This window comes from Pelobates fuscus, chromosome 11, assembly GCF_036172605.1.
Source record: "Pelobates fuscus isolate aPelFus1 chromosome 11, aPelFus1.pri, whole genome shotgun sequence".
Lineage (NCBI taxonomy): Eukaryota > Metazoa > Chordata > Amphibia > Anura > Pelobatidae > Pelobates > Pelobates fuscus.
In genome coordinates this window covers 21648913-21673689 of record NC_086327.1, presented here as the reverse complement: position 1 = coordinate 21673689, position 24777 = coordinate 21648913, and the positions used below count along the sequence as shown (strand labels likewise).

The 24777-nt window shown below is 40.7% G+C and overlaps 1 protein-coding gene across 1 annotated transcript in view; it reads left to right on the top strand.

The window, feature by feature from the left end:
- The window catches only part of CADM4 (cell adhesion molecule 4), a 222432-nt gene that overhangs the window by 154715 nt on the left and 42940 nt on the right, over nt 1-24777 (top strand). The window contains exons 2-3 of the mRNA XM_063436923.1: nt 13375-13521; nt 22711-22863. Coding sequence (XP_063292993.1) covers nt 13375-13521; nt 22711-22863 — 300 coding nt within the window. The remainder of the gene's footprint in view (nt 1-13374; nt 13522-22710; nt 22864-24777) is intronic.

Below are 24777 nucleotides of genomic sequence, written 5' to 3'. Positions count from 1 at the left end.
CCAAAAAGCTTCCACATTTTCCTCATCACATTCCACTTGCTTGAGATTTGGCTTTAACTCATGGTTGACATACAAACGTACCCCACCACCTTTCCTGTTTTTCTAACCTTCTTAAATTATGTGTAATAGTTAATACGTTAACTGCCCAGTCATGTGTCTCATACCACCATGTTTCTGTTATGCCTATTATGTCATATTGTTTAGTGTATGCTACTGCCTCTAGTTCCCCCATTTTGTTATATAGGCTCCTTGCATTAGTAAGCATACATTTAATATTACCATGAGTCATTTGTACTTTATGTGAATGTTATTACTATTACATGTCTCCTATGTTCTGATGTTGCCCCTCCCCATATCTCTATCCCCTTGTGCTGAGTTAAAGCCAGTCTCCTTATTGTCCTATATGCATTCTGTAGATTTTTGTGTCACTCTCACTAGTTTAATATGTCCTACAACCTTCTAGCCATCCTATCGCCTAGCACAGCAGACCCTCTTTCGCTTACGTGCAATCCATCATGGCTTTAAAGCTTGTACGCAAGCACAAACTCGGCTCAGTGCTCTAAAAAAATCCCCAAAAAACCCTCCTTCCTACAACATGACTTAAGCCACGCATTAGCCTCCCCAATGTTCAGCTGCCTTTCTACTGTATTCTGCGGCTCAGGTAATATTTCTGAATATACGGTACTACTTTGGAGGTCCTTCTCTTTAGTTTATTTATTAATTCCCTGAACTCACTCTTTAGGACACTTCATTTTCCTCTGACTTTGTCATTGGTACCAATATGGATCATGACAGCTCAGTCATCCCCAGCCCCTCCGAATAATCCATCCACTCTGTAAGCAACATGCCGGACCCGAGCACCCGGGAGACGACAAACTGTCCAGTTAAGATGGTCAGAGCGGCAGATTACCCAATCTACTCTCTTAATAATAGTCCCCTACCAACACAACCTGTCTAGCCTTTCTTTAATTATCAATCCCACCTGTCCTAGAGGGGCTGTTAGAAGCAGTGGCGTACTAAGGGGGGGGCGGGGGGGGCGGCCCGCCCTGGGTGCCACTGACTAGGGGGGTGCCATGACGCCCAGTGTCATGTGTCACCCCCCATCATTACGCTGCGGCGGCTGCGCACAGCCGCAGCACCTTTGCGGCCCGGCAGGACTTACTTCCAGGATGAGAAGGGGGAGGAGTGTTGTGGGCCGCGGCGTCGCGCAACGTGATGACGTCGTGCGCAGCGCCGTCAGCCCGCCTTCACGGAACTATCCAGCGGAAGGATCCAATATCCGGGCGGTGAGGCACCCAGTCGGTCAAGGCATCATCAAAATGTAAGTAGTCATTTTTTGTGATGGGGCTAAATTAATTAAAGGGGGGGGGGTGGATAATGGCCATTAAAGAATTAAAGGGGAGGGAGGTTTAATTAAAGGAGTGAGGATTAATTAAGGGGGTGTATTAAGGGGGGTGTGAATTAATTAAGGGGGCTGTATTAATTAAGGGGGAGTGAGGATTAATTAAGGGGGTATTATGAGGGGTATGGATTAATTAAGGGGGTGTATTAATTAAGGGAGTGTGGGTTAATTAAGGGGGCTGTATTAATTAAGGGGGGAGTGAGGATTAATTAAGGGGGGTGTATTAATTAAGGGGGGAGTGAGGATTAATTAAGGGGGCTGTATTAATTTAGGGGGGTGTATTAATTAAGGGGGTGTATTAATTAAGGGGGTGTGGATTAATTAAAGGGGTGTATTAATTAAGGGGGGGTGTATAAATTAAAGGGGGTGTGGATTAATTAAGGGGGGCGTATTAATTAAGGGGGGAGTGAGGATTAATTAAGGGGGTGGATTAATTAAGGGCGGTGTGGATTAATTAAGGGGGCTGTATTAATTAAGGGGGGAGTGAGGATTAATTAAGGGGGGTGTATTAATTAAGGGGGGTGTGGATTAATTAAGGGGGTGTTTTAAGGGTGGTGGATTAATTAAGGGGGTTGTATTAATTAAGGGGGGTGTGGATTAATTAAGGAGGGTGTATTAATTAAGGGGGGAGTGAGGATTAATTAAGGGGGTGTATTAATTAAGGGGTGTGTGGATTAATTAAGGGGGTGTATTAATTAAGGGGGGTGTGGATTAATTAAGGGGGCTGTATTAATTAAGGGGGAGTGAGGATTAATTATGGGGGGTGTATTAATTAAGGGGGTGAAGATTAATTAAGGGGGTGTTTTAAGGGTGGTGGATTAATTAAGGGGGTTGTATTAATTAAGGGGGGTGTGGATTAATTAAGGAGGGTGTATTAATTAAGGGGGGAGTGAGGATTAATTAAGGGGGTGTATTAATTAAGGGGTGTGTGGATTAATTAAGGGGGCTGTATTAATTAAGGGGGAGTGAGGATTAATTAAGGGGGGTGTATTTAAGGCAGTGAGGATTAATTAAGGGGGTGTTTTAAGGGGGTGTGGATTAATTAAGGGGGGAGTGAGGATTAATTAAGGGGGTGGATTAATTAAGGGCGGTGTGGATTAATTAAGGGGGCTGTATTAATTAAGGGGGGAGTGAGGATTAATTAAGGGGGGTGTATTAATTAAGGGGGGTGTGGATTAATTAAGGGGGGTGTATTAATTAAGGGGGGAGTGAGGATTAATTAAGGGGGTGTATTAATTAAGGGGGAGTGAGGATTAATTATGGGGGGTGTATTAATTAAGGGGGTGAAGATTAATTAAGGGGGTGTTTTAAGGGTGGTGGATTAATTAGGGGGGTTTGGATTAATTAAGGAGGGTGTATTAATTAAGGGGGGAGTGAGGATTAATTAAGGGGGTGTATTAATTAAGGGGTGTGTGGATTAATTAAGGGGGCTGTATTAATTAAGGGGGAGTGAGGATTAATTAAGGGGGGTGTATTTAAGGCAGTGAGGATTAATTAAGGGGGTGTTTTAAGGGGGTGTGGATTAATTAAGGGGGCTGTATTAATTAAGGGGGGAGTGAGGATTAATTAAGGGGGTGTATTAATTAAGGGGGGAGTGGATTAATTAAGGGGGGTGTATTAATTAAGGGGGGTGTGAATTAATTAAGGGGGTGTATTAATTAAGGGGGGAGTGAGGATTAATTAAGGGGGTGGATTAATTAAGGGGCTGTATTAATTAAGGGGGAGTGAGGATTAATTAAGGGGGGTGTATTAATTAAGGCAGTGAGGATTAATTAAGGGGGTGTTTTAAGGGGGGTGTGGATTAATTAAGGGGGCTGTATTAATTAAGGGGGGAGTGAGGATTAATTAAGGGGGTGTATTAATTAAGGGGGGTGTGGATTAATTAAGGGGGGTGTATTAATTAAGGGGGGAGTGAGGATTAATTAAGGGGGTGTATTAATTAAGGGGGGTGTGGATTAATTAAGGGGGCTGTATTAATTAAGGGGGGTGTGGATTAATTAAAGGGGGTGTATTAATTAAGGGGCAGTGAGGATTTATTAAGGGGGGTGTATTAATTAAGGGGGGTGTATTAAGGGGTGTGTGGATTAATTAATGGGGGTGTATTAATTAAGGGGGTTGTGGATTAATTAATGGGGGTGTATTAATTAAGGGGGTTGTGGATTAATTAAGGGGGGTGTATTAATTAAGGGGGGTGTGGATTAATTAAAGGGGGCTGTGGATTAAAGAATTAAAGGGGGAGGTTTAAATAATGGGGGTGCAGGTTTTTTTTTATTAAGGGGGTTGCAGTATTCTATTTATTAAGGGAGGATGTGCACTGCAGATTTTTGTTTTTTTGTTAAGGGGGTGTGCAGGGTTTTTATAAGGGGGGTGTGCAGGTTTTTTGTTATTAAGAGGGGTTGTGCACGTTTTTGTTTTTTATTAAGGGGGTGTGCAGGGTTTTTTATTAAGGGGTGTGCAGGATTTTTATGTGTAGGGAGTGAATGAAATTTATGTGATCGGGGTGCAGGGTTTTTATGTGTAGGGAGTGTATGAAATTTATGTGATCGGGGTGCAGGGTTTTTATATGAAGGGCGAGACAAGGGGCTTTGTAGAAAGGAGCAGGGCAGTTCTCACCAGCCCCTTTCTACAAAAGCACTGGTCTTCCCCCTTCTACAAAACTGGCGCATTTTACAAATGCTACAAGCAGTTTACAAATTTGTGCAATAAATATTATTGAAAACATTGAAAAAAATGTGGGTGTTTTCTTACATTTTTATTATGGGGAGGGGGGGGGGGGGTGCCACACTCAGGGTCCGCCCCGGGTGCCAAATGCTCTAGGTACGCCCCTGGTTAGAAGGAACAGCTTCCTCCAGTACAGCTACTGCTAAGTTGATGGTCCCAATATCTAAACTCAAGCGGGCAAACCTTTTAGGTTGCACAAAGTCAGGAGTAACTTGAACTTTCCTCTTCTCTCCCCTCCGCTACCACATGATACGGTTACCCAGCTATGTGCCTCTTCCTCAGCTGTCTTATCTCCTCCCACTCCACTGGAGGCCCCCACTAAACTGTGCTCAAAAATGGTCAATTTCTCTCAATGTTGCAATTTGCTTCTCCAGATCTCCAATGTGAGCTTCCTGAGAAGCCACTCACTCACACCTGCCACAGAGGCATGGACCCTGGATGGATTCATCCAAGCATGCAAACATGTAGCAAGATGTGCACGGAGTCAAACCTGCAATCTTGCTAACACCCATTTCTCAGTTACTATAAACACTACGTGCAGGAAGTAAAACAATAATTACCTTGTTAGTTTAAACTCCTGGTTTTGAACACCTATTTAAAAAAAGTGCACTACTACTCAGACTACCTTTAACCCCTTAAGGACACATGACATGTGTGACATGTCATGATTCCCTTTTATTCCAGAAGTTTGGTCCTTAAGGGGTTAAGCAACTCCAAGTGAGATCAGATGCCATCAAATGTATTTTTGTATATTTTTGTAATTCACTAAACCAGCACATAACCCAACATTTTAAATGGATACATTTCATTTTAGTTTTAGAGCTAAGATTGGGGGTGGGTGGGAGGGGGGGTTCCATGGGCAGCTCTTTCTAAGAAATGTTAGGTGATTAGTTTAATTGCTACAGACTGATTTCTGAATACATTAATGGCAGTATTATTGCTGTAGAGCTCTGTTATACACCCAGACATGCAAACAATATGGAGCTCTTAAAAAAAAGGAACATTAGGATGGAGCAAAATTGGGACTACCCCCTTTAAACAGGGACATTTGGGAGGTATGAATTAGGAATTAAAAAGGGGATTGCAAATGTACTTTGCTGTCAATTTTAGGTCAAAATAACATTTTCTTTAAAAACTTGATGGGATTTTTTGGTAAATTTTCTCCATCAAGTTTGCAATTCCCTTACCAATTGTCCACAATTCCTCTTTTAATGACTAGCCCTGTGAGCTTGTGATTTTGTATTCAGGTGCAGTAAGCGCAGGGTGTTAATCAGGTCCTTGTTCGAGAGCTAGAATTGACTGCCTGAAAGGTTATCACTAAATATGGGCAGGTAGCTCAAGACAAGGAGACACATGTACAGACAATTTCCACGTTAACCCTTACGATGAAGTAAGTAATGTGCTGCAGATAGTTTCACACAGATCATAATTAGCCTTAGTCATCAAGGGTTCCAAGTTTCCGAAGGGCTCCGTAAAATGAAGGTGTTTATTTGCTTAAAAAAAAAACAAAAAAAACCTGCTCTTTAGATAATTGAGATGGAAATTGCAGAATTAAGGCTACAGTGTCTGATTTGGGAGGAAAAAAAATATTGTGCTAGCTTGGCAATAAAAAGACCACATTCAACATGTAACGGAAAAAAATTACTCAACATCTTATTTTAATTATTTTTGTTTTCGGAAGATAAAACATGATGCAAGAATGTCCAAAGGATAGATTTTTTGGAACAACAACTCCCATAATGCTTTGGCACTTGTTATACCATGGACATTGTAGTTGGGGGATCTACCTCTTGTCCACCCCTGTATGAGACTATTCTTTGAAGGATATCAAACAGAATCGCAGGTGCAGGCATTCATAAAAATGCAGCTGCTTTGACGTCTCCAAATACCGAATGCTCTAAATTACTGTTTGTAAAGTGGTTAAGGGAGCTATGCTGGTACCTGGCTTTCACAATCTCACGGTAATGTCAGGGTGAGATGTTTCAGTAAGTCCACAGCTCTGTTTGATAGGCTTTCAAATAAAACCTTCTAAATACTCGGGAAATGTCTGCAGAATTACAATGTAGTTACATAGTTACATAGTTAGATAGCTGAAAAGAGACTTGCGTCCATCAAGTTCAGCCTTCCTCACACCTGTTTTTTGCTGTTGATCCAAAAGAGAAAAAAACAAAAACAAAAAAAAACCCCAGTTTGAAGCACAATTTTGCAACAAGCTAGGACAAAAAATTCCTTATTGACCCCAGAATGGCAGTCAGATTTATCCTTGAATCAAGCAGTTATTACCCTACATTGAAAGATTATATCCTTGAATATTCTGTCTTTGCAAGTATGCATCTAGTAGCTGTTTGAACATCTGTATGGACTCTGATAAAACCACTTCTTCAGGCAGAGAATTCCACATCCTGATTGTTCTTACAGTAAAAAAACCTTTCCTTTGCCTTAGACGAAATCTTCTTTCTTCCAGTCTAAACGCATGGCCTCGTGTCCTATGTAAAGTCCGGTTTGTGAATAGATTTCCACACAATGGTTTGTATTGGCCCCGAATATATTTGTATAATGTTATCATATCCCCTCTCAGGCGACGTTTTTCTAAACTAAATAGGTTTAAATTTGTTAACCTTTCTTCATAGCTGATATGTTCCATTCCTTTTATTAATTTTGTAGCCCGCCTCTGCACTTTTTCTAGTGCCATGATATCCTTCTTTAGAACAGGTGCCCAAAATTGCACAGCATATTCAATATGTGGTCTTACCAGTGATTTATAGAGAGGCAAAATGATATTCTCGTCCCGAGAATGAATGCCCTTTTTCATGCATGACAATACCTTACTGGCCTTAATGTAAACGACAAAGGCATAAAGATGTGGCACTGTATCCATCTTTTATCTTTACACTGGGCTGTAATTACCTTGTTTGCAATTTCTCGCAAGATGTTTACAGTCTGGGGTCAGTCGGGTCTGCAATTTTCTACATGGGGAAAATGTGGCCTTGTAGACTTGACCCTACAGGAACAAGGAAATGATACCAGGTCGTAGAGCTTGAAACATACTCCACTCCGTGTCTTCTTGTTATATAAACAGGTGCAGTACTTGGAAGGGAGGGTAGAAGTATGAAAATGGGACACAATAAGTGAATGATGGAACTTATCTTATTCCCCACTGGGTGATTGAAACAAGCTCTGCATATAATGGTATGTTACATCTAAAGAGTTCTACTAAAAAGTTGGCATGGAAGGAATTGTATGATATGGAATATCAGGGGGGAGTCTTACATGGAATTATCGTTTCCCTGGATTCTTTTATTACGTTTTCTTATCCTTTATATTTAGCAAAAATTTATTCATAAGGTGTGCACAATAAAGGTCATTTTAAAAAAGTGAACACCTCTTTAAGCTAAAACTAGGCACCTCCATCTTAGCTCCCTGTCAATCATTGTTCTGAGCTCCTTCCTTTGCACCTGGCATTCAGCATGGAGAAAACAGACAGAGAAGAGGAGAAATGAAACAATGTTTATTTTTCTCCTCCTCATTTGCAATGTGTGCCCTGGTTGTGCCTTGTCTCAACTGGCCCCTTCCCACTTTTTTTGGGAACGTTCACAGAGCAGGATCAACCGTAAGGCGACCCTAGTTGGCCACCTAGGGCTCAGGGCTTAGACAGGACCATGGATTCTCTTGGCCCCATTAACCATCCCAATGTGAATAAAGATGGGGGAAGGGAGGTGGGGCAAATTGGTAACCTGGTTGGACTCTTTAGGATCTTCCTTCTCTGCACATTATTGTTGAATTTCAGTGTTTTAAGTAAATTCCATTGAGATGTCAGTTCCCATTTAGGGATCACTAATACTGAGTAAGGCTCAGTGATATAGCTATTGGTTGGATAAAACATGGGGGCTGGTTTCAGGTAGCTCCTATGTATAGGCCATATCCCCCAACATCGGCTTGCCACTTCACAGGGAAAATGGGGCACACCAGTGATGCGAATTGAATTGCTGGTGCAGCCCAAATTATTGGGCGGTCAGCTACCTGCCAATCAAGCAGCCCAGACCACGAAGAATGGGCTTGCATAACAATGCACACACGCTATGCTTTTTGGGAACCAGCAGCCTGGCACCGGGGGCACATAGATATGAAGATGCACCATGTGAAGTAATCGGATGGATTGTATGGAGTAATTGGAGGCATCTTTGATTAGATAAATGTAGCAGTGGAATAAGTTATAAAAAATGGACCATATGGGGTAATATAAGGTGATACATGGAGTATTGGTGTTATTAACAATAGTTGTATTATACGATCACAAGAATTACACCTACATGTTAAAAAAGCAATATGTTTTGTACTCCTTTGTTTGACGCTTTAATGCCAGTTTCGGTCTTTCTGTCAATAAAAGAGCAATTGGTTAGCGATAGTTAAACTCCTACTGAACCGTAATTTCAATCCCGCCACATGCAGCACTTTAAAAGCATTTAGCAGTTGATACTGTCATCAGATTGTGTTGGAACATAGCACAACGCAGAGATATCCAGCGTCTGCTTACTAATGCAGAGAGCGCAGGACGGCATTGAAGAAATAAGTAAAAGGGGAAAAATATATATTTTTTCAAAGGAAATTAGTTGGGAGAGAAAGGGTGGGGGAATGAGTAAAATAGGCAACTAGAGAAAATCTAAAAATGTCAGAATGAAATAGGCCAGCAACTACCAAATTGTTTCCACCGTCCCATACATTTAGTGGGAGCAAATTAAGCAGCTGTTACCACTTAATGGTATTCTTAAACGCTACGGTGCCCCTGTCTTTAGTTATATTTTTAAACATTTTTTATTTCCCTTTTTGTATCGCTTTGACTCTTTCGGCACTGCTCGCCTTTTCTGCCTCCTGCAACGTCATTGAGAAGGTATGGCTTCTCCTGGCAATGGTCCTGTCCAATGTATCTCATAGATAGAGGAACAATGGGGGGGCCTGATGGACATGTGCAGCAAGTGCTCTGTGCACTACAAATGCTTCTCAAAAGAAAGCACTGAATCCCAGTCTTTTCTATGAGCTGCAATGTCACATCATGACCGGGCATTGTTTAACCTTGAAAGGTTAAACTTACAAGACAACTGCACCCAGATCACTTCACTGAGATTAAGTAATTTGGGTGACCTTAGTGGTCTTTTAGCTCTTAACTTAACAAACACATTGATTTATAGTGGTTCTGTCCCTGGCACACTAGTTATTGGTGCATTAGGGAGGCAATCTGTCTAGTTTGTCCACACCAGCGGTGGACCTAGACATGGTGAGACATCTACATAACAAAGTCCCCAGTGCATCTTGGGTAATTAGCAGACTCCTAGTAAATCCTTGTACTAAAACGCAACCGTTCACATCTCCAGCTGTCATTAAACTGTGATTCCCATCATTATTATCTGGCTTATAATGATCTACAACTCCTTTCTTAAGTGTTGCCCCATCTCTCTTCTTATTTGGCAATCTTGTTCTTCTTATTATCCAGTATATCATTATATTTTTTAATACTGAATATATATATTTTTTTTGTATTAAAAAGTGCGAATAGATTTATTAAAAGTAAATCTGATAGAATTACTATTTTAAGATTCTCAATATTAAGGCTGGTTAAATTCAATCCTGTTCATATGAAGATAAAGTCAGTCGGTACCTTGTTACCATGGGAGTCATGCATTAGTATTTGAATCAATCAGAGTACACCAGACCTATACAGAGCATTTACTGCCCCCCTCTGAGACAATACTGGTATTGGTGATGACTAAGGATTTGTTCTGCCATTTTCAGGATTAGTAAAGAGTAAGACGTAGATCCCTTGCTCACTGTACCTAGAACAGTAATTCTTGACCCCTTTTTCTTTAACATAGACTCATATTATGTAGATGGGTTTGTCTCAGTGACCCCTTGGTCAACTTGGAAAAAAAACTCAATTAAACGAACCATTCTTCAACTTAAGGTGGCAAAATGAATTCTTTAAGACTTTAGATTCTTTGCAGTGTCACAGGGTTTTCCATTTCTGTGGGAGAAAGAGTACTGCTGTACTAAATCATTCATCGTGGGTGGTTGCCTAAGGCCTGATGAATGCGATATGATTTTTCCAGCTATTAAGGGCCCACTGAAATAGTTTTGGATCCTAGGTACGATCAATTTAATGGATACCTACCTTACATGCAGACTTCCCTGATGGTTTGGATATGTACCACCATTATGGGTGAAGCCAGTGTAACATGATGATGGGTCATTTTCCGTTTTCCTGGCACTGGAGGGTCCCTCTCCCTCCCACCCCCCAATCCCCGGTTACTGAAGGGGTGGAAACCCCTTCAGTCACTTACCTGAGGCAGCGGCGATGTCCCTCGTCACTGTCTCCGCCTCTGCGACGCTCCTCCTCTTCATTGCGTCGGCCGGTGGGCGAGACTGATCTCGCCCACCGGCCGAGGGGACCTAATGCGCATGCGCGGCAATGCCGCGCATGCGCATTACATCTCCCCATAGGAAAGCATTGAAAAATCATTTCAATGCTTTCCTATGGGGTTTTGAGCAACGCTGGAGGTCCTCACACAGCGTGAGGACGTCCAGCGACGCTCTAGCACAGGTTTCCTGTGCTAGAACCCAGGAAGTGACCTCTAGTGACTGTCTAATAGACAGCCACTAGATGTGGAGTTAACCCTGCAATGTAATTATTGCAGTTTATAAAAAACTGCAATAATTACACTTGCAGGGTTAAGAATAGTGGGAGTTGGCACCCAGACCACTCCAATGAGCAGAAGTGGTCTGGGTGCCTAGAGTGTCCCTTTATGGAGCTTGGAATTCCTTGAACTATTTTATATATGGCAAACATTACCCAACTGTTGCTCCAGGTTGAGGTATACCACCAAATTGAAGGCCTGTAGCAATTGCTGTGGGTTAACAAACCTTGCCTATCTCATCTCAAGTTGGATGCCTGCATATTTCAAACATTCTACAGCTTACTTATCTAAAGCAGGGGTAGGCAACCTTTGGAACTCTAGATGTTGTGGACTAAATATCCCCAGATGCTTTGCCAGAAGTATTACTGTAAGAGCATTATGGGACATGTAGTCTACAACATCTGGAGTGCCGTAGGTTGCCTACTCCTGGTCAAAAGTAAGAGCTTGAAGACTTTCCAGAATCCAGATCGGGTATATAAATCCTTTCTTGTGCCACTTGATGTCATCATGACCTCACTTTCCACTTCAATAACCAAGCCTGGACAGATGGAGGCCCGGAGCATACGTTCTGCAAGCACTATGAGTAATCTGGCCCTGCCTGTCTCGGGTTAGTTACCCATGTTGGAGATGACTGGCAGTTTCATGGCTGCAGTAGCTGCGCAAAGATTTTCCAATTAAGTGGAATCTGTTTGAAAGGCCTTCAGGGCTCACACTCTCCTTGTTTAATATATGGATGTCCTCCCATTCTTCACATTCTATTATTAACTCTTTCAAGGATTAGCCCTGGGGTCAGATTGCTAGGTTGCTTCTCCTTCTGGGGTTAAATGACACACGTCCGTTAATAGGATATATAGAGCTCTCCATCTGACTGTCATTTTTTTACTGTGATTTTTTTCCATTTTCTTAGGGTCGAATAAAACTTCAGCCTAAATCTCGTGGCTAATGATCTATGTCAGTGTGAAGACTTTGGTTAACAAGCGTCTTCCTTCTGACACAGCTCCCGCACAAAATCATCACAAATGTCAAACGAAAACGCCACTGCATGATGCTTAGATTTACAGAGAGCTATCTTCTCTCGTCCCTGTTAAAATAGCACACTCGCTTTCACAGTCAGTTCATAACAATCCGAACACTTCACCGACTTTTGCCGGGGATGTTTTTTTGCGTGTGTGTGTGTTTTTTTGTTTTTGTTTTTGTTCTTTGTTTTTGAACAAAAGGTAGTGGATGCATGGAATGGCCATCAATCATTGTGAATTTGGTGTAAAAGGAGCTGAGAATTCAAGAATGATTTTCATTTGAAATCTATTCGAAAGTAATGCTAAAATAGTTCTTCGAAGACAATAGACATCAGATTTTATACAATTGTGATTTCTTTTTGAAATGCTTATGTTTTGATGTGTTTGAATGCTTTCATCTTGTTAAGCATAGATTTTTTTTGTAAAAAATCTGAATCCGTGCTATAAAAATCAGAAAGCCTGGATAGTATTGGCATTGGAGACTACAGTCCCATTGTCCTCTACAGAAGCAGCAATTGTAAAATGAGATAAAGGTATATTTTTTAGCAGAGTGTGTGCGGTCTCAAAGAGCAGTGTCATAGAAAAGTAATACATTTTTTTTTTTTTAATGGTTATAACAAGTAAAAAAAAAAAAATTCTATTTAATCAGTAGAATAGTTTGCTTGTTGCCTTTAACCCCTTAAGGACACATGCCATGTGTGACATGTCATGATTCCATTTTATTCCAGAAGTTTGGTCCTTAAGGGGTTAAAGGGATATAAAATCATTTTTTTTGTTTCTTTTCCAAATGGGAAAACATTAAAACCTACTTTTTATATATCGCGATGGTTTGCCTGTCAAATAGGCTTCCATACTAATAGGTATAGGCAGGTATCCCCGTGGGTTCAATGTTCAGTCCAGCGTAGTAGAAAAAAATAAATATCTTTAAAATTACATTCACAGACGGTTTCAGTATATGTGAACATGTTTGCCTTGGAGCACATGTGTGAACGCCAGTCTATTCATTGATTTTTGAGGAACTAGTGCTGTAAGTACAGGAGCAGGTTTGTAGGTGCACCCTTGGCCTGAACTCAGATTCCTTGGCAGTGAATCATATATATTAATACACGTGGCTGTGCTTTTGCCCTTTGGTTTTGTTTTTGCTCTTTTGCTTAAAACTCTCCCATTCCTATATTTGCCTCTTCCATCCTGCTTGGCCTGTTTTATGAGCTCTAAATTATTTAATTAGTTGAAAAAAAAAAATTAAAAAAAAATGTGAGAGGTTGTCTTTAAAAAAAAAATAAAAAAATAAAAATGCAAGCTTAAAATAATATCCATGGGGTTATATCAAGTTCCTTTTAACATTAAAAAACAACGAACCATTTGATTTTATTGCAAAGCCAACGTTCTGTTTTGACTAGAGTTAATTTTAGGTGTCGTCTCCTCTTTATATTTGTGTTTTCATACCTCCAGCCTATTGAAATCTTGTGATGATCTCCGACACCCTTTTGCATTTTGTTCTGTTACTGTCTCACACCTCCTTATGTATCCTTTTTCTTTTTAATTACAGTTTTATCCCAAGAAGTGCAGGCTGAGAATGTTACGGTGACTGAGGGAGGCACTGCCGAGATTAGCTGCCAGCTCCACCAATATGACGGGTCTATCGTGGTGATCCAGAATCCTGTTCGCCAGACCCTCTTTTTCAATGGCACACGTGGTAAGCAGAGATGGCTTGACCTTCTAACAATGACTGTCATCAGCGCCTGTTCTATACATATCTCTCTAAAACCGTCCTCTTTCTCTCCGTGTCTTAATCATGGTCTTTCTTTTTCTTGTTCATTAATGCACTCTTCTTTGTTATCTTTCCTTCTGCCTCTTTCTCTCTCCCACTCTTCTCTGCAAACCCACAATTTCTTCTCGTGTTCTTGAGTTTATTTTTCACCACAGAACGACATTCCCACAAGTGCGTGCTTTCTTAACCTAGTACAATCCACTGTAGCCACATAACATCTGGAGGGGACCATTAATAGTCCCGGAGTTAGTTCTAAAGCCTCACAACGTCCGCTAAGAAGTAGAAACAAAGCAACAAAGAGAATCATGTGAAAAAAAAAAAAACAGAATGCACTATCTCTCGCAAACTTTCTCAAATTATTTAACGTAATATTTATACAGCAGAAATGGGACTCAGAATGCAAATAGTTTGAAGGTGCATTCATAGGTTCTTGAGTATTACCTGGAGAGAATTCGGCAGCAACTCTATAATTTATTGTGTCTGGGTGTTTGGACTACCTGGAATCTGCTGAGTTCAATGATGAGTCTGTATTGAGTTGCATGAATGTACATCTACAGAGTTTGTTGTCTGGTACCCACTGTGGTCAACTGAGGCCCAAGGAACCTAGCAGTCACTAGAGACCCAGCCACTATGAACACTGCAGTGTCATAGTGCAACATAATAAATACTGAATTGACCTCAATATTTCTGCAAAAAGTCAGTCCAAGTACCATCTGTATTTGTCTTTGCACATTAGAGCCAGTAGCCTCGGTTGTCTTCTCTTAGGTGACAGAAATAGAACTCAGGGTGGTCTTCTGCTTGTGAAGGCCCAAATATTTCAAGGCTCACCATATTTTAATAGGTGGTTATTTCAGTCACTGACACCTTCCTGTTAGCTTGAACCAGTCTGGCCATCTTCGCTTGACCCCTATCATTAACAAAGCATATTCGCTCACAGAACAGACTTACAGTAAATGTTTTTTTTGTTTATTGCACCATTTTGTCTAAAAACTCTAGAGGCTGCTGTGCATAAAAATTCCTAGGAAATCAGCAGTTTCTAAATTAATCAAGCGACTACGTCTGGCACCAACCATCATCACACGATCAAAGTCATTTAGATCTAATTTTTTCCCCGTTGCAATGTTTGGCTCATACAACAACTGGAATTCTCGACCTTGTCTACGTGCTTTTCATGCTTTGCGTTGCTGTCACTACTGAAGCAAGGACTAATTAAAGTATTTAGAAAATTGGTCAGACTAGATGGGCCGAATGTTTCTTATCTGCCGTCACATTCTATGTTTCTGTGTTTCACAAGTTTGGCTGATATTTGCATTAATGAACAAGTGTACAGGTATGCATGACAAAGTGGCCTCTGAGGGTAGAGATGTGCAATAATTGAAATATTTATCATTTCATCTGGGTCTGGCCACGACTTCATGCCCACACACAACTGATCCAGCATGCTTTGCGATCAGTCATGGAATGCAATGCATAGTTTTAGAGATAAGGGAGTTTTGTCACCTGGGAAACCTGTTTACAGGAATGTAATTGTGAAAAACATGTTTATTCCAGAACTTACATGAAAGAGAACATCAAACATTGTTATTTGTAGCTATGTGGTAGTATAGACATTTGTGATATCTTATTTTTAATCACTTTTGATGGAGAAGCTAGATTTATGGCTTGCCCTTCTCTGCTTCTAATGCTATTATAATAAGGCTACATAATAATATATGCATAGTGCAAGGTTAGGGTAAAGACTCTCCTGTAGTCCACTTTTTTCGGGTTACAGTCCATATGGACAATTGTTATTTATTTCATTGGCGTCTCTGATCTTAATCGCAATGTGACAATTATACTAGTCATCTACCAAGGTGGCAAATGTGAAAGGATGTGTATTATCTAAAATATGTATGGACCACCCATCAATTGAGCTAGACGCATTTGAAGAAAATATTCCGTTCTAGAGAAGAGAAGGACCCACATCATTTTTTTTTTAGTCCCACAAGGATCGTTCTGCAATAAATGTAAGTTATTTTCCTTATTGAACTGGTATAACTAAAGCTTTTTTTTGTTGTTGTTGGTCTATACCTAGATGTCCAACTTTGGCCCCTTAGTACTTTTTGCACTGCATATACCGGTATGTAAATTTAATGCAACAGCTATAGGAGGGAGAAAGCAAACCTCCCAAATGTCTTCACAGGACTATCTAGAATTCTGGGTTCTCACCTGCGGTCCTGAGTTTGTTCCCTGTCCATTTTTGTGGTTTGTTGGAGTTTTAGGCGTTTGCCCTACCATTATTAAATTGCATTAGGGTGACGGTGATAAACTTGTATCTCTACATTGCAAAACCATAAACAGATGAACAGGATTTTCTTTTAATTTACTGAAGTTTAGGTACTAGTCTTTGCTGTGAAACTTTTCATGACATCATGTGCTCCAAAATCCCATACTGCAAGCATGCCGTAGTGTATTTTGGAATGCCCTACTTGGAATTGTGGGGGATATGCCTCCTCTGTAGCCAGTACGCATGTAGTTTATCCATCTGTGCCAAGCTACGCTTAAATTGATATTAATAGGACAATTACATGTCACGTAACACAATGTATAAATTAAATATTCTATCCTATAAAGTGCCTCCATTTTATACTTGGAGAGCAGGTGCGCTTTAAGTTAGTGTCGCAAGCTAATGTGTGCCACAAAGCCACATATCTCTCCGTGTAACTGTGTCTCTTTACAGAATATTCTCTTTTCTGACTCATCATGAGAAATTATACCAAGCAGTCTATTCAGATGTGAGCAGTCATCAGTGAATTGGAAATGGGAGTAGAGTTTTGGGGGAAGGGGGGGTGGGGGTCTAAGCTTTACCGTTTATCATAATGACACCCCCTCCCTTTAGTGATCTAAGCTAATTCTATCTCACTTCTAAATTTATCCAAACATCTGCAGTCTGACTTGAAATGTTCTAACTTCAGCAAAAAAACAGAGAGAATTGGAAGGGGATGGGCTGGGAGGGTGAGAGGCAAGCAATACTTTTGTAGAAATGCTTTCTCAGTCCTATTTATCATTACCTCTCCGAGCATGAGAAGAACTTAAAGGGGAACTACCATATTGAATCGTCTTTTCATATGTTGTTACAAAGGTTAGTATTTGCTGTTTTGTGAAGTTGTACGGACCATAGCCATTTATTTTAAAATATATGACCAGGTTATTCACTAGAAAGTGGAATTTAGGAATTCAAAGTGATTTTTTTTTTTTAAATTGCTGAGTTAAATAACTGAATTGAAAAAATTATTTCAAATCCATCTTTATTTTCCGGTTAGTTATATTAGCCTAACATTAGAAATTCCAAACAATTCATGCTTTGATAACGCTGTAACATACCTCTAAATATTAGGAGAGATGAAATCTGACCATGGTAGGTAGGACAGGTGAGGGCAGTGCCTGTCATTGGTGACACCGTGGGACGACTCGTCAGCCTGCCCTAAATGTTTGCCAGTCTGAGTGGCCAACCTGCTGGCTTCACTCATGGCTGCACATGTGCAGAACACAGCTGACGTGTTTTTGAATAAGCTAAATGCCCTGAATAGTTTGTCTCATGATGTGCTCGTGTTGCACTTTCTGTGGAATAGGTTTCTTGCATCTCCAGAAGCAGAATACCAGGGACTGGAAGCAGGATAGACTGACAGGAGCCCACATTTGGGACTTTTGGGGGGGTGTGCTTTTTGGGAGTTTTGGGGGGGTGTGCTTTTTGGGAGTTTTGGGGGGGTGTGCTTTTTGGGAGTTTTGGGAACCGGTTGAGTCTCCTTTCTCCAGTCCGGGTTTTCTGATTACTCTACACAATAGTTCTTTTTAAAGGAACACTATAGACTTAGGAATACAAATCTGTATATCTAATGCTCTAGTATTACTGTCCCTACTTGTAGGCATGTCCCCACCACTCACAGAATTTTTTTTTTTTAAGAAAATGATTTAATTACCATGATCCAGTGTTGAGAATCCCTCTGCGCTGCTGACCTCTCATCCCGTGAACATCAGGAGGAGGACCTGCCTTATCCGTGACGGTCCAATCTATTGCTCTTCATAGAAGACCATTGGGGACCTAATGCACATGCGCAGCGAGTGCCATACTTGTATTCACGCCTTTAAATCAGTGCTTTCCTATGGGGCTTCCAGTGTCATGTCCCTCAAAAGTGCGTCTAGTGGCTGCAGTATAACATCCACTGGAGGAGGAGTTAGCCCTTCAATGTGTCCCAAAAACGGCAATGTTTTACATTGCACGACTAAGGGGACAGAGATACTGCACCCACACCACTTCAATGAGACAAAGTGATTTGGGTAACTATAATGTTCCTGTTAAAGGAAGTGCAGTTGATGTAAAAAGCACATATTTAAATGTAATTTTACCCAACATGCCTTTAAACAAAAAATAAAACATTTTCTTCTGCCTTTCATCCTTAAAGTGAAAATGTCACTAAGAAGTGAAAGCTCCTCATTTGTTTTGCCAAGTAAACAGTACTGAAGTGTTCACTGGGATGAATAGTATACTTACCTGCGTGGTATTTCCATGTTCAGGGACGACATCGCCCAGACATTGCCTATCAAGAGGTGGGCACTGGATAAGCAAGAGGTGGGCACTGGATAAGCAAGAGGTGGGCACTGGATAAGCAAGAGGTGGGCACTGGATAAGCAAGAGGTGGGCACTGGATAAGCAAAGGGTTTGCACTGGATAAGCAAGAGGTTGGCACTGGATAAACAAAGGGTTTGCACTGGATAAGCAAGAGGTTGGCACTGGATAAACAAAGGGTTTGCACTGGATAAGCAAGAGGTTGGCACTGGATAAACAAAGGGTTTGCACTGGATAAACAAAGGGTTTGCACTGGATAAGCAAGAGGTTGGCACTGGATAAACAAAGGGTTTGCACTGGATAAGCAAGAGGTTGGCACTGGATAAACAAAGGGTTTGCACTGGATAAGCAAGAGGTTGGCACTGGATAAACAAAGGGTTTGCACTGGATAAGCAAGAGGTTGGCACTGGATAAACAAAGGGTTTGCACTGGATAAACAAAGGGTTTGCACTGGATAAGCAAGAGGTTGGCACTGGATAAACAAAGGGTTTGCACTGGATAAGCAAGAGGTTGGCACTGGATAAACAAAGGGTTCGCACTGGATAAAGAAAGGGTTCGCACTGGATAAACATAGGGTGGGGACTGTAACATAAAAGAAAAATAGGAGAGGAACAGCGCTACAGTACTGATCACAGGGGAGAATAGAGCTGCACACCTGAGGGGAAGGGTAACCCTCAAACCCTTCAAAGAATGGAGAGAACAAGATACAACAAATACTGGGTGCGCTAAGTAGGACAATGAGAGATAATAAACAAAAATAATATAAAGAGTCTCTTAAAGTACAGCGAAGACCTGGAGTGTATATTCTTCAGTTCTTGCTTTGAATCCTCAGTGGTAAATATGAAATACAAACGCAGAAATAGAGACCAATATTGCAAAACCGTTTTAGGAAAGCTGCATCACGAACAACATAGAAGTAGAGAAGTGCCAACTCACAATTTAAAGAGCTATGCCCAGCTCTAGGTAAAACAGCATACAGTGGTATTTAATACTCCCCACATGTAGGATATAACTGGACACTTGGAGGTGCATCCTCAAGACTTCTTACAGCATTCAAGACCAGCGTCAGCATATAAAATACATAAAAGGGGGAAAAACCCAATGGTGCAATAACGTAGGTTAACTGCAACTACAGACAACACTGAGGTCCTAAGAGTGCCAACTTACAATTGGGAGAGCTATAACCAGCTCTGAGTAAAACAGCATACAGTGGTATTGAAACTCCCCACATGTAGGATATCCTTCTAGTGATGCTTGCAGTGCCGGTCTTATGAAATAAAATCACAAGAGAGGGCCCATAGTGTTTACCGTATAAAAAACAGCAGTAAAAGGTAAAGTGTAACGTACTTACAGTGTTCAGAGCAGCCACACTGCTCTATGAACCAGGCGTAGGTGGAATAATCCCCACCAGGGATTTATTTTGTAGTACTGGATCCCCAGGGTGGGGACTGGCTTAACAAAGGGTGGGGACTAGATAAACAAGGGGTGGACACTGGATAAACAAGAGATGGGCACTGGATAAACCAGGGTTGGACACTGGATAAACGAGGGTTGGGCACTGGATAAACAAGAGATGGGCACTGGATAAACCAGGGTTGGACACTGGATAAACCAGGGTTGGACACTGGATAAACGAGGGTTGGGCACTGGATAAACAAGAGATGGGCACTAGATAAACAAGAGATGGGCACTGGATGAGATAAAGAAGTTTTTGTATTTGACGGATGGTCCCAGGGCCACCCTTTGGCATCCTCCTGTTCGTCCCTCTATCTGCCTCTCAGACTTGCAGATGAAGAATGGGGCAGCCTATGGGTTTTATTAGCAGATAGTTGTGACAATGCTTTTTCTATTATGATGCAGACTGTGCATTCAATATATTTGATTTGTGCAGTTCCGCTAGGAGGAAAGCACCTTCTATTTCAATTACATTATTTCACTTCTGAATAGTACAAAAATAATGCATGCGAGATGATCTCAGCCCCGGCACGCTGTGTGTGTCCAGCACAATAGAGGCCTTTACTCACTAAACCAAGACTGGTGGAGAATAACAAAGGCATTGCAGAATTTTAAACACGAATAGTCAAAATGCTGAATTTTCTGAATTCGGCTCGAATGGCAATTCTCCATCATCCCCAATTTGGTGGCTAACCAGACTGTTGTTAGAATTATGTATGACGGGTTTCTGACCTTTTGCAACAGTTGCTGACCTTGAAAACCATAATAATAAACTGCTGGCAAATCCGAAATCTATGTCACTCATGGCTCAGCTGTTCTCCCACGGGAACCTGCATCACAGTCGGACGGTTTGCTCCCTGAAGAATGGTGATGCCATGTCATTTCAAGTGACACATGTCACCGTCTGTCTAAACCCTGCGCACTTGAGATTTTTTTTTTTTTGCTGTGTTGGAATTTACATATAGAATACTATATCAAACTATGTGAGTGAATTGAGTAGAGAAACTGCAAGGGCATGACCTATACACCAAAACTGCTTCATTAAGGTAAAGTTAATACCTATAATATTCCTAAGTCAGACCTAAGTCTGCCTATGAGAACTCACAAGCTGCTCGAAACCCTTACAGATTGGAATCGTATTGACATTAAAACTGAGCTGTGTACTCTATTTGGGAAATCTATCTTCACCCACTTTGACTGGATGTTGTTCCCCAGTTATGTAACTCACTCTGTTGGGGGAAGACACCTTGTCTGAGTAACCTTGGAAGGTACAATAAGGAGAAGATTGTGGAGTTTAGGGTAGATAAAAAAGTAATAAGGCAGAACGAGGCACATTGAAGAGTTTTTGAGAAGCAGAATACTCTGTTAACAAAATCCTGAAAATGGTTAGCATTTCTGAGACCGAGACACTTAACAGGGTTATTCAATAAACTCCAAAACACTTGCAAATTAATCTGAATGGCAACAATTTGGCCTAAAATAGACAAACTGTGACTAATGCTGTGCTTGAGAATATTTCCAGACAGCTATTTTTGCCTACATTCTGACATTCTGATTTCAATTTGCTACAATTTGGTGTATAACAAAAAAACAATTAAAAAAAACTAAATGATGTCAGTCTCGTAGGTTACTTTAGTGAGATATGTTTCTCTAGAAGCGTAGACCTCCGTTTAATGAGAGCAATGTTCCATACCTGATTCAGGTGAACTCACTGTTTCCCCCATGAGCTCGATTTGTTTACTTCCTATCAACCATTGCTTATTGGTAATAATAAAAGGCACATACGCTATTGTAGGAATAGGAATATTGGTACAGCAAACCCAGCCTTTACAGAATCACCCTTAAGGCTATTTGGGGCCAATCTCTGAACATGAATCAAAATTAAATTTCTTAAACCCTTAACTAGATTCTCTAAATTTAATTACATGCATATTTTAACCGTAGTAAATAACCCTTTGTTGTTTGTCTTGTTTATTTTTGAATTCTTGTCAACACCAGAAGGCTGTAGAAAGCTTTTCACTTGGCTTTAGCATTCTGATCGCTGATGTTGTTGTAGTTTGTATATCTGCCTTACATCTCCGGCTGCACTGGGAGTTTTTTTTTTTGCAGATGGATTGCAAGAATCCCGGGGCGGATCACAGCTAGAGTTTATTTATTCAGAGACCATTTAAAAGAAAATGCATATTTAAGAGAGCCTGAATAAACCATGCGGTCACCCTAATCGCATCTTGGATCACAGCAGGAGGGTGGGCCATTTTGAATGCCAGCTTTCCACGTTCACATGTATTAGCAGTCGCCGGTGGACTGGAAGGGAAGTAGATAGGGGGGCAAAGCGTTACAACTTACCATAATTACACCCCCCACCCAATGATCAGTTTTGCGCAGCTACGCGCCCTGCTGTGCCGTTGGAAGTGTTTGTACCAGCAAGTATGGAACACACGCTGCTCAGATGGGAACAGCTGAATTCTGTGTTAGAGACCAACCTTCCCATTTAAATACCAACAAGACTTTCATGGTGGTGTTTAACTCACTAAACAGCGGGTTACGATAAACAAAGTTTCCAAAATATCAAAGTTGAAAGAAAAATAAAACTACGTGCAGCCTATGTGAATTTGTGTCTTGTATATTTTTGACTTGTATGTTGCAAGTCAGTTGGTCAAGTCACCATGAAGGCCCTTACGAAGGCCATTTAGCTGCCTGAGCATGATGAGCCGTGGAGATGGTATTGCAAAGTCCAGGATGTGCGAAACCATCAAATGTAAAGCATCATTTGCATTTCCCCTTTAAATTTTAATGAGCGTAGTTTATCACGGAATCTTTAAACACTTTTTGAACACACATTTATTTGTCTAAATACCCTTGTTCAAATTATGTACGGATTTGCTCAACGACCTTCAAAAATTCTCCAATTAATTCCCCTCTCTCACGCACAAGCCTTTTCTGTCTCTCTCTGATTTAGCCCATCTCGTGCCGTTCTCTCTCCCCGCTTCCCCGTTTATTTTATCTGACTCCTTTTATCTATATTCTTTGTCTGTTTCATTGTTTTCCTGCAGCTCTCAAGGACGAGCGCTTTCAGCTGATCGAATTTAACCAGAAATTGGTGAAGATCCACCTGCTAAATGCCAAGCTGGACGACGAAGGGGGTTACTTTTGCCAACTGTATACAGAGGACACGCATCATCAGATTGCCACGCTTACTGTGATTGGTGAGACCTTCAAATGCCACGGCACCTACTTAACAAAGTTTAATCTATTATACGGCACCTACTTAACATAACCCAAGTCATTAACCAGCATCACCAGTACCGGTTAACCCGTTCACCTTGCCAGAACTTGTACCCAGCACCCACTAAACAATATTCTCATCAAAACATAGTATCCATTTAACTCCATTCAAGACTGGGTACAGCACCCAAGTTACTGTCTGTGATGGTACTTTTTAATGATTTCTTTGTGTGTTGAGTACATTGTTAATGTTTTTGTTTACACACTTTTACGGTATTCACTGACTGGAGAATTCAAAGTGAATTTCAACTTAAAGGCCAAAAATAGCCGCACATGGAATATTCCCCAAATCAAGTATGTTTCCAGTTTGGATACTTTAGAATAACATCTGAAATTCACTTTGCATCCTCAACAGTTTTTTTTAAATTTAGTGGATATCCCTGAGTGATAAAGCAACATCTCGCTGCCTGTGGACAATTCCAGGATTTAATTTAGCACATTTAAAACCGTGTCCTTTCACCGTAGTCATTATTAATGTAGTGTAGATGCTGCTGTGAGTTACAAAAAAAGTGACAATTCCTCTTTAGCAGTTACTGAAACCGACCACGTTTCACGCTTTTGCGGCAGGTGCAATGTTGATATATAATTTCCTGAGAAGATTTCACAATCTATAACATTCTGATGACATACCTCCATTGTATAACTTGTATGTCTATTTGATGTTTTTTCATGAGAGTTCATGTTTTAATTTAAGATGAGGTGGTGGAATTCCAGTGGGAAATTAGTGATTTCAGAATTTCAAAAGGATAGTGATTAGCTACTTGTTCTTTGTCAGTGATAATCGACTAAAGACCGTAGAAGGTCTGTCAGTTACGTGGGATTCTGATAATACGATTGTTGGTTGGTAACCTGTTTTAATGGTTTCCAGGAAATATCAAGTTTGATGTTGAAGTTATATTTTTTAAAGTTTTTCATACCACCCTCATTGCCTCATAACGTGTGTGTGTGTGTGTGTGTGTTAGTTGTATTGTTTATTGGTGTGTGTGTGTGTGTGTGTGTGTCTGAAAATTATGCAGACTTGAGATGTCCCCAAACTCTCCAATTCACCTGTTTTGGGCCTAAAATTTGCCATTCCATTGTTAATTCTAAACAAATTCCAGGTTTCTAAATACACCTCTTTGTGTATATGTTGAACACGGTTTGTTTCTGTATTGTGTAAATGACCATGTTTGTATATTTTGACAATATGTGTAGTACAACATTCACAACATACATTATTGTGTGTGAGGCTCTGTGTATAATGTGGCATTGTTTGTATGTATAGTGTATGCTTGTGATGTTCTACATGTCTCACAGACACACGTATATTCTGGGTGAACCGTGTGTGCAACATTGTGATTATATATACAGCATTACCAGAATCGTATGTGATACTGTATGTGCTCGGTGTATAGTTTATGTGATACTCTGTGCATAGTGTATGTGATGGTTAGTGTATAGTATGTGTGATACTGTGTGTATAGTATGTGTATGTGTATATACTGTGTGTATAGTGTATCTGATGCTCTGTGTATAGTATGTGGGGTACTCTGTGTATAGTATGTGGGATACTGTGTGCATAGTGTGTGTGATACTCTGTGTATAGTGTGTGTATGTGTATATACTGTGTGCATAGTGTATGTGATGCTCTGTGTATAGTGTATGTGATACTCTGTGCATAGTGTATGTGGGATACTCTGTGTATAGTATGTGGGATACTCTGTGTATAGTATGTGGGATACTGTGTGCATAGTGTGTGTGATACTCTGTGTATAGTGTGTGTATGTGTATATACTGTGTGCATAGTGTATGTGATGCTGTGTGTATAGTGTATGTGATGCCCTGTGCATAGTGTA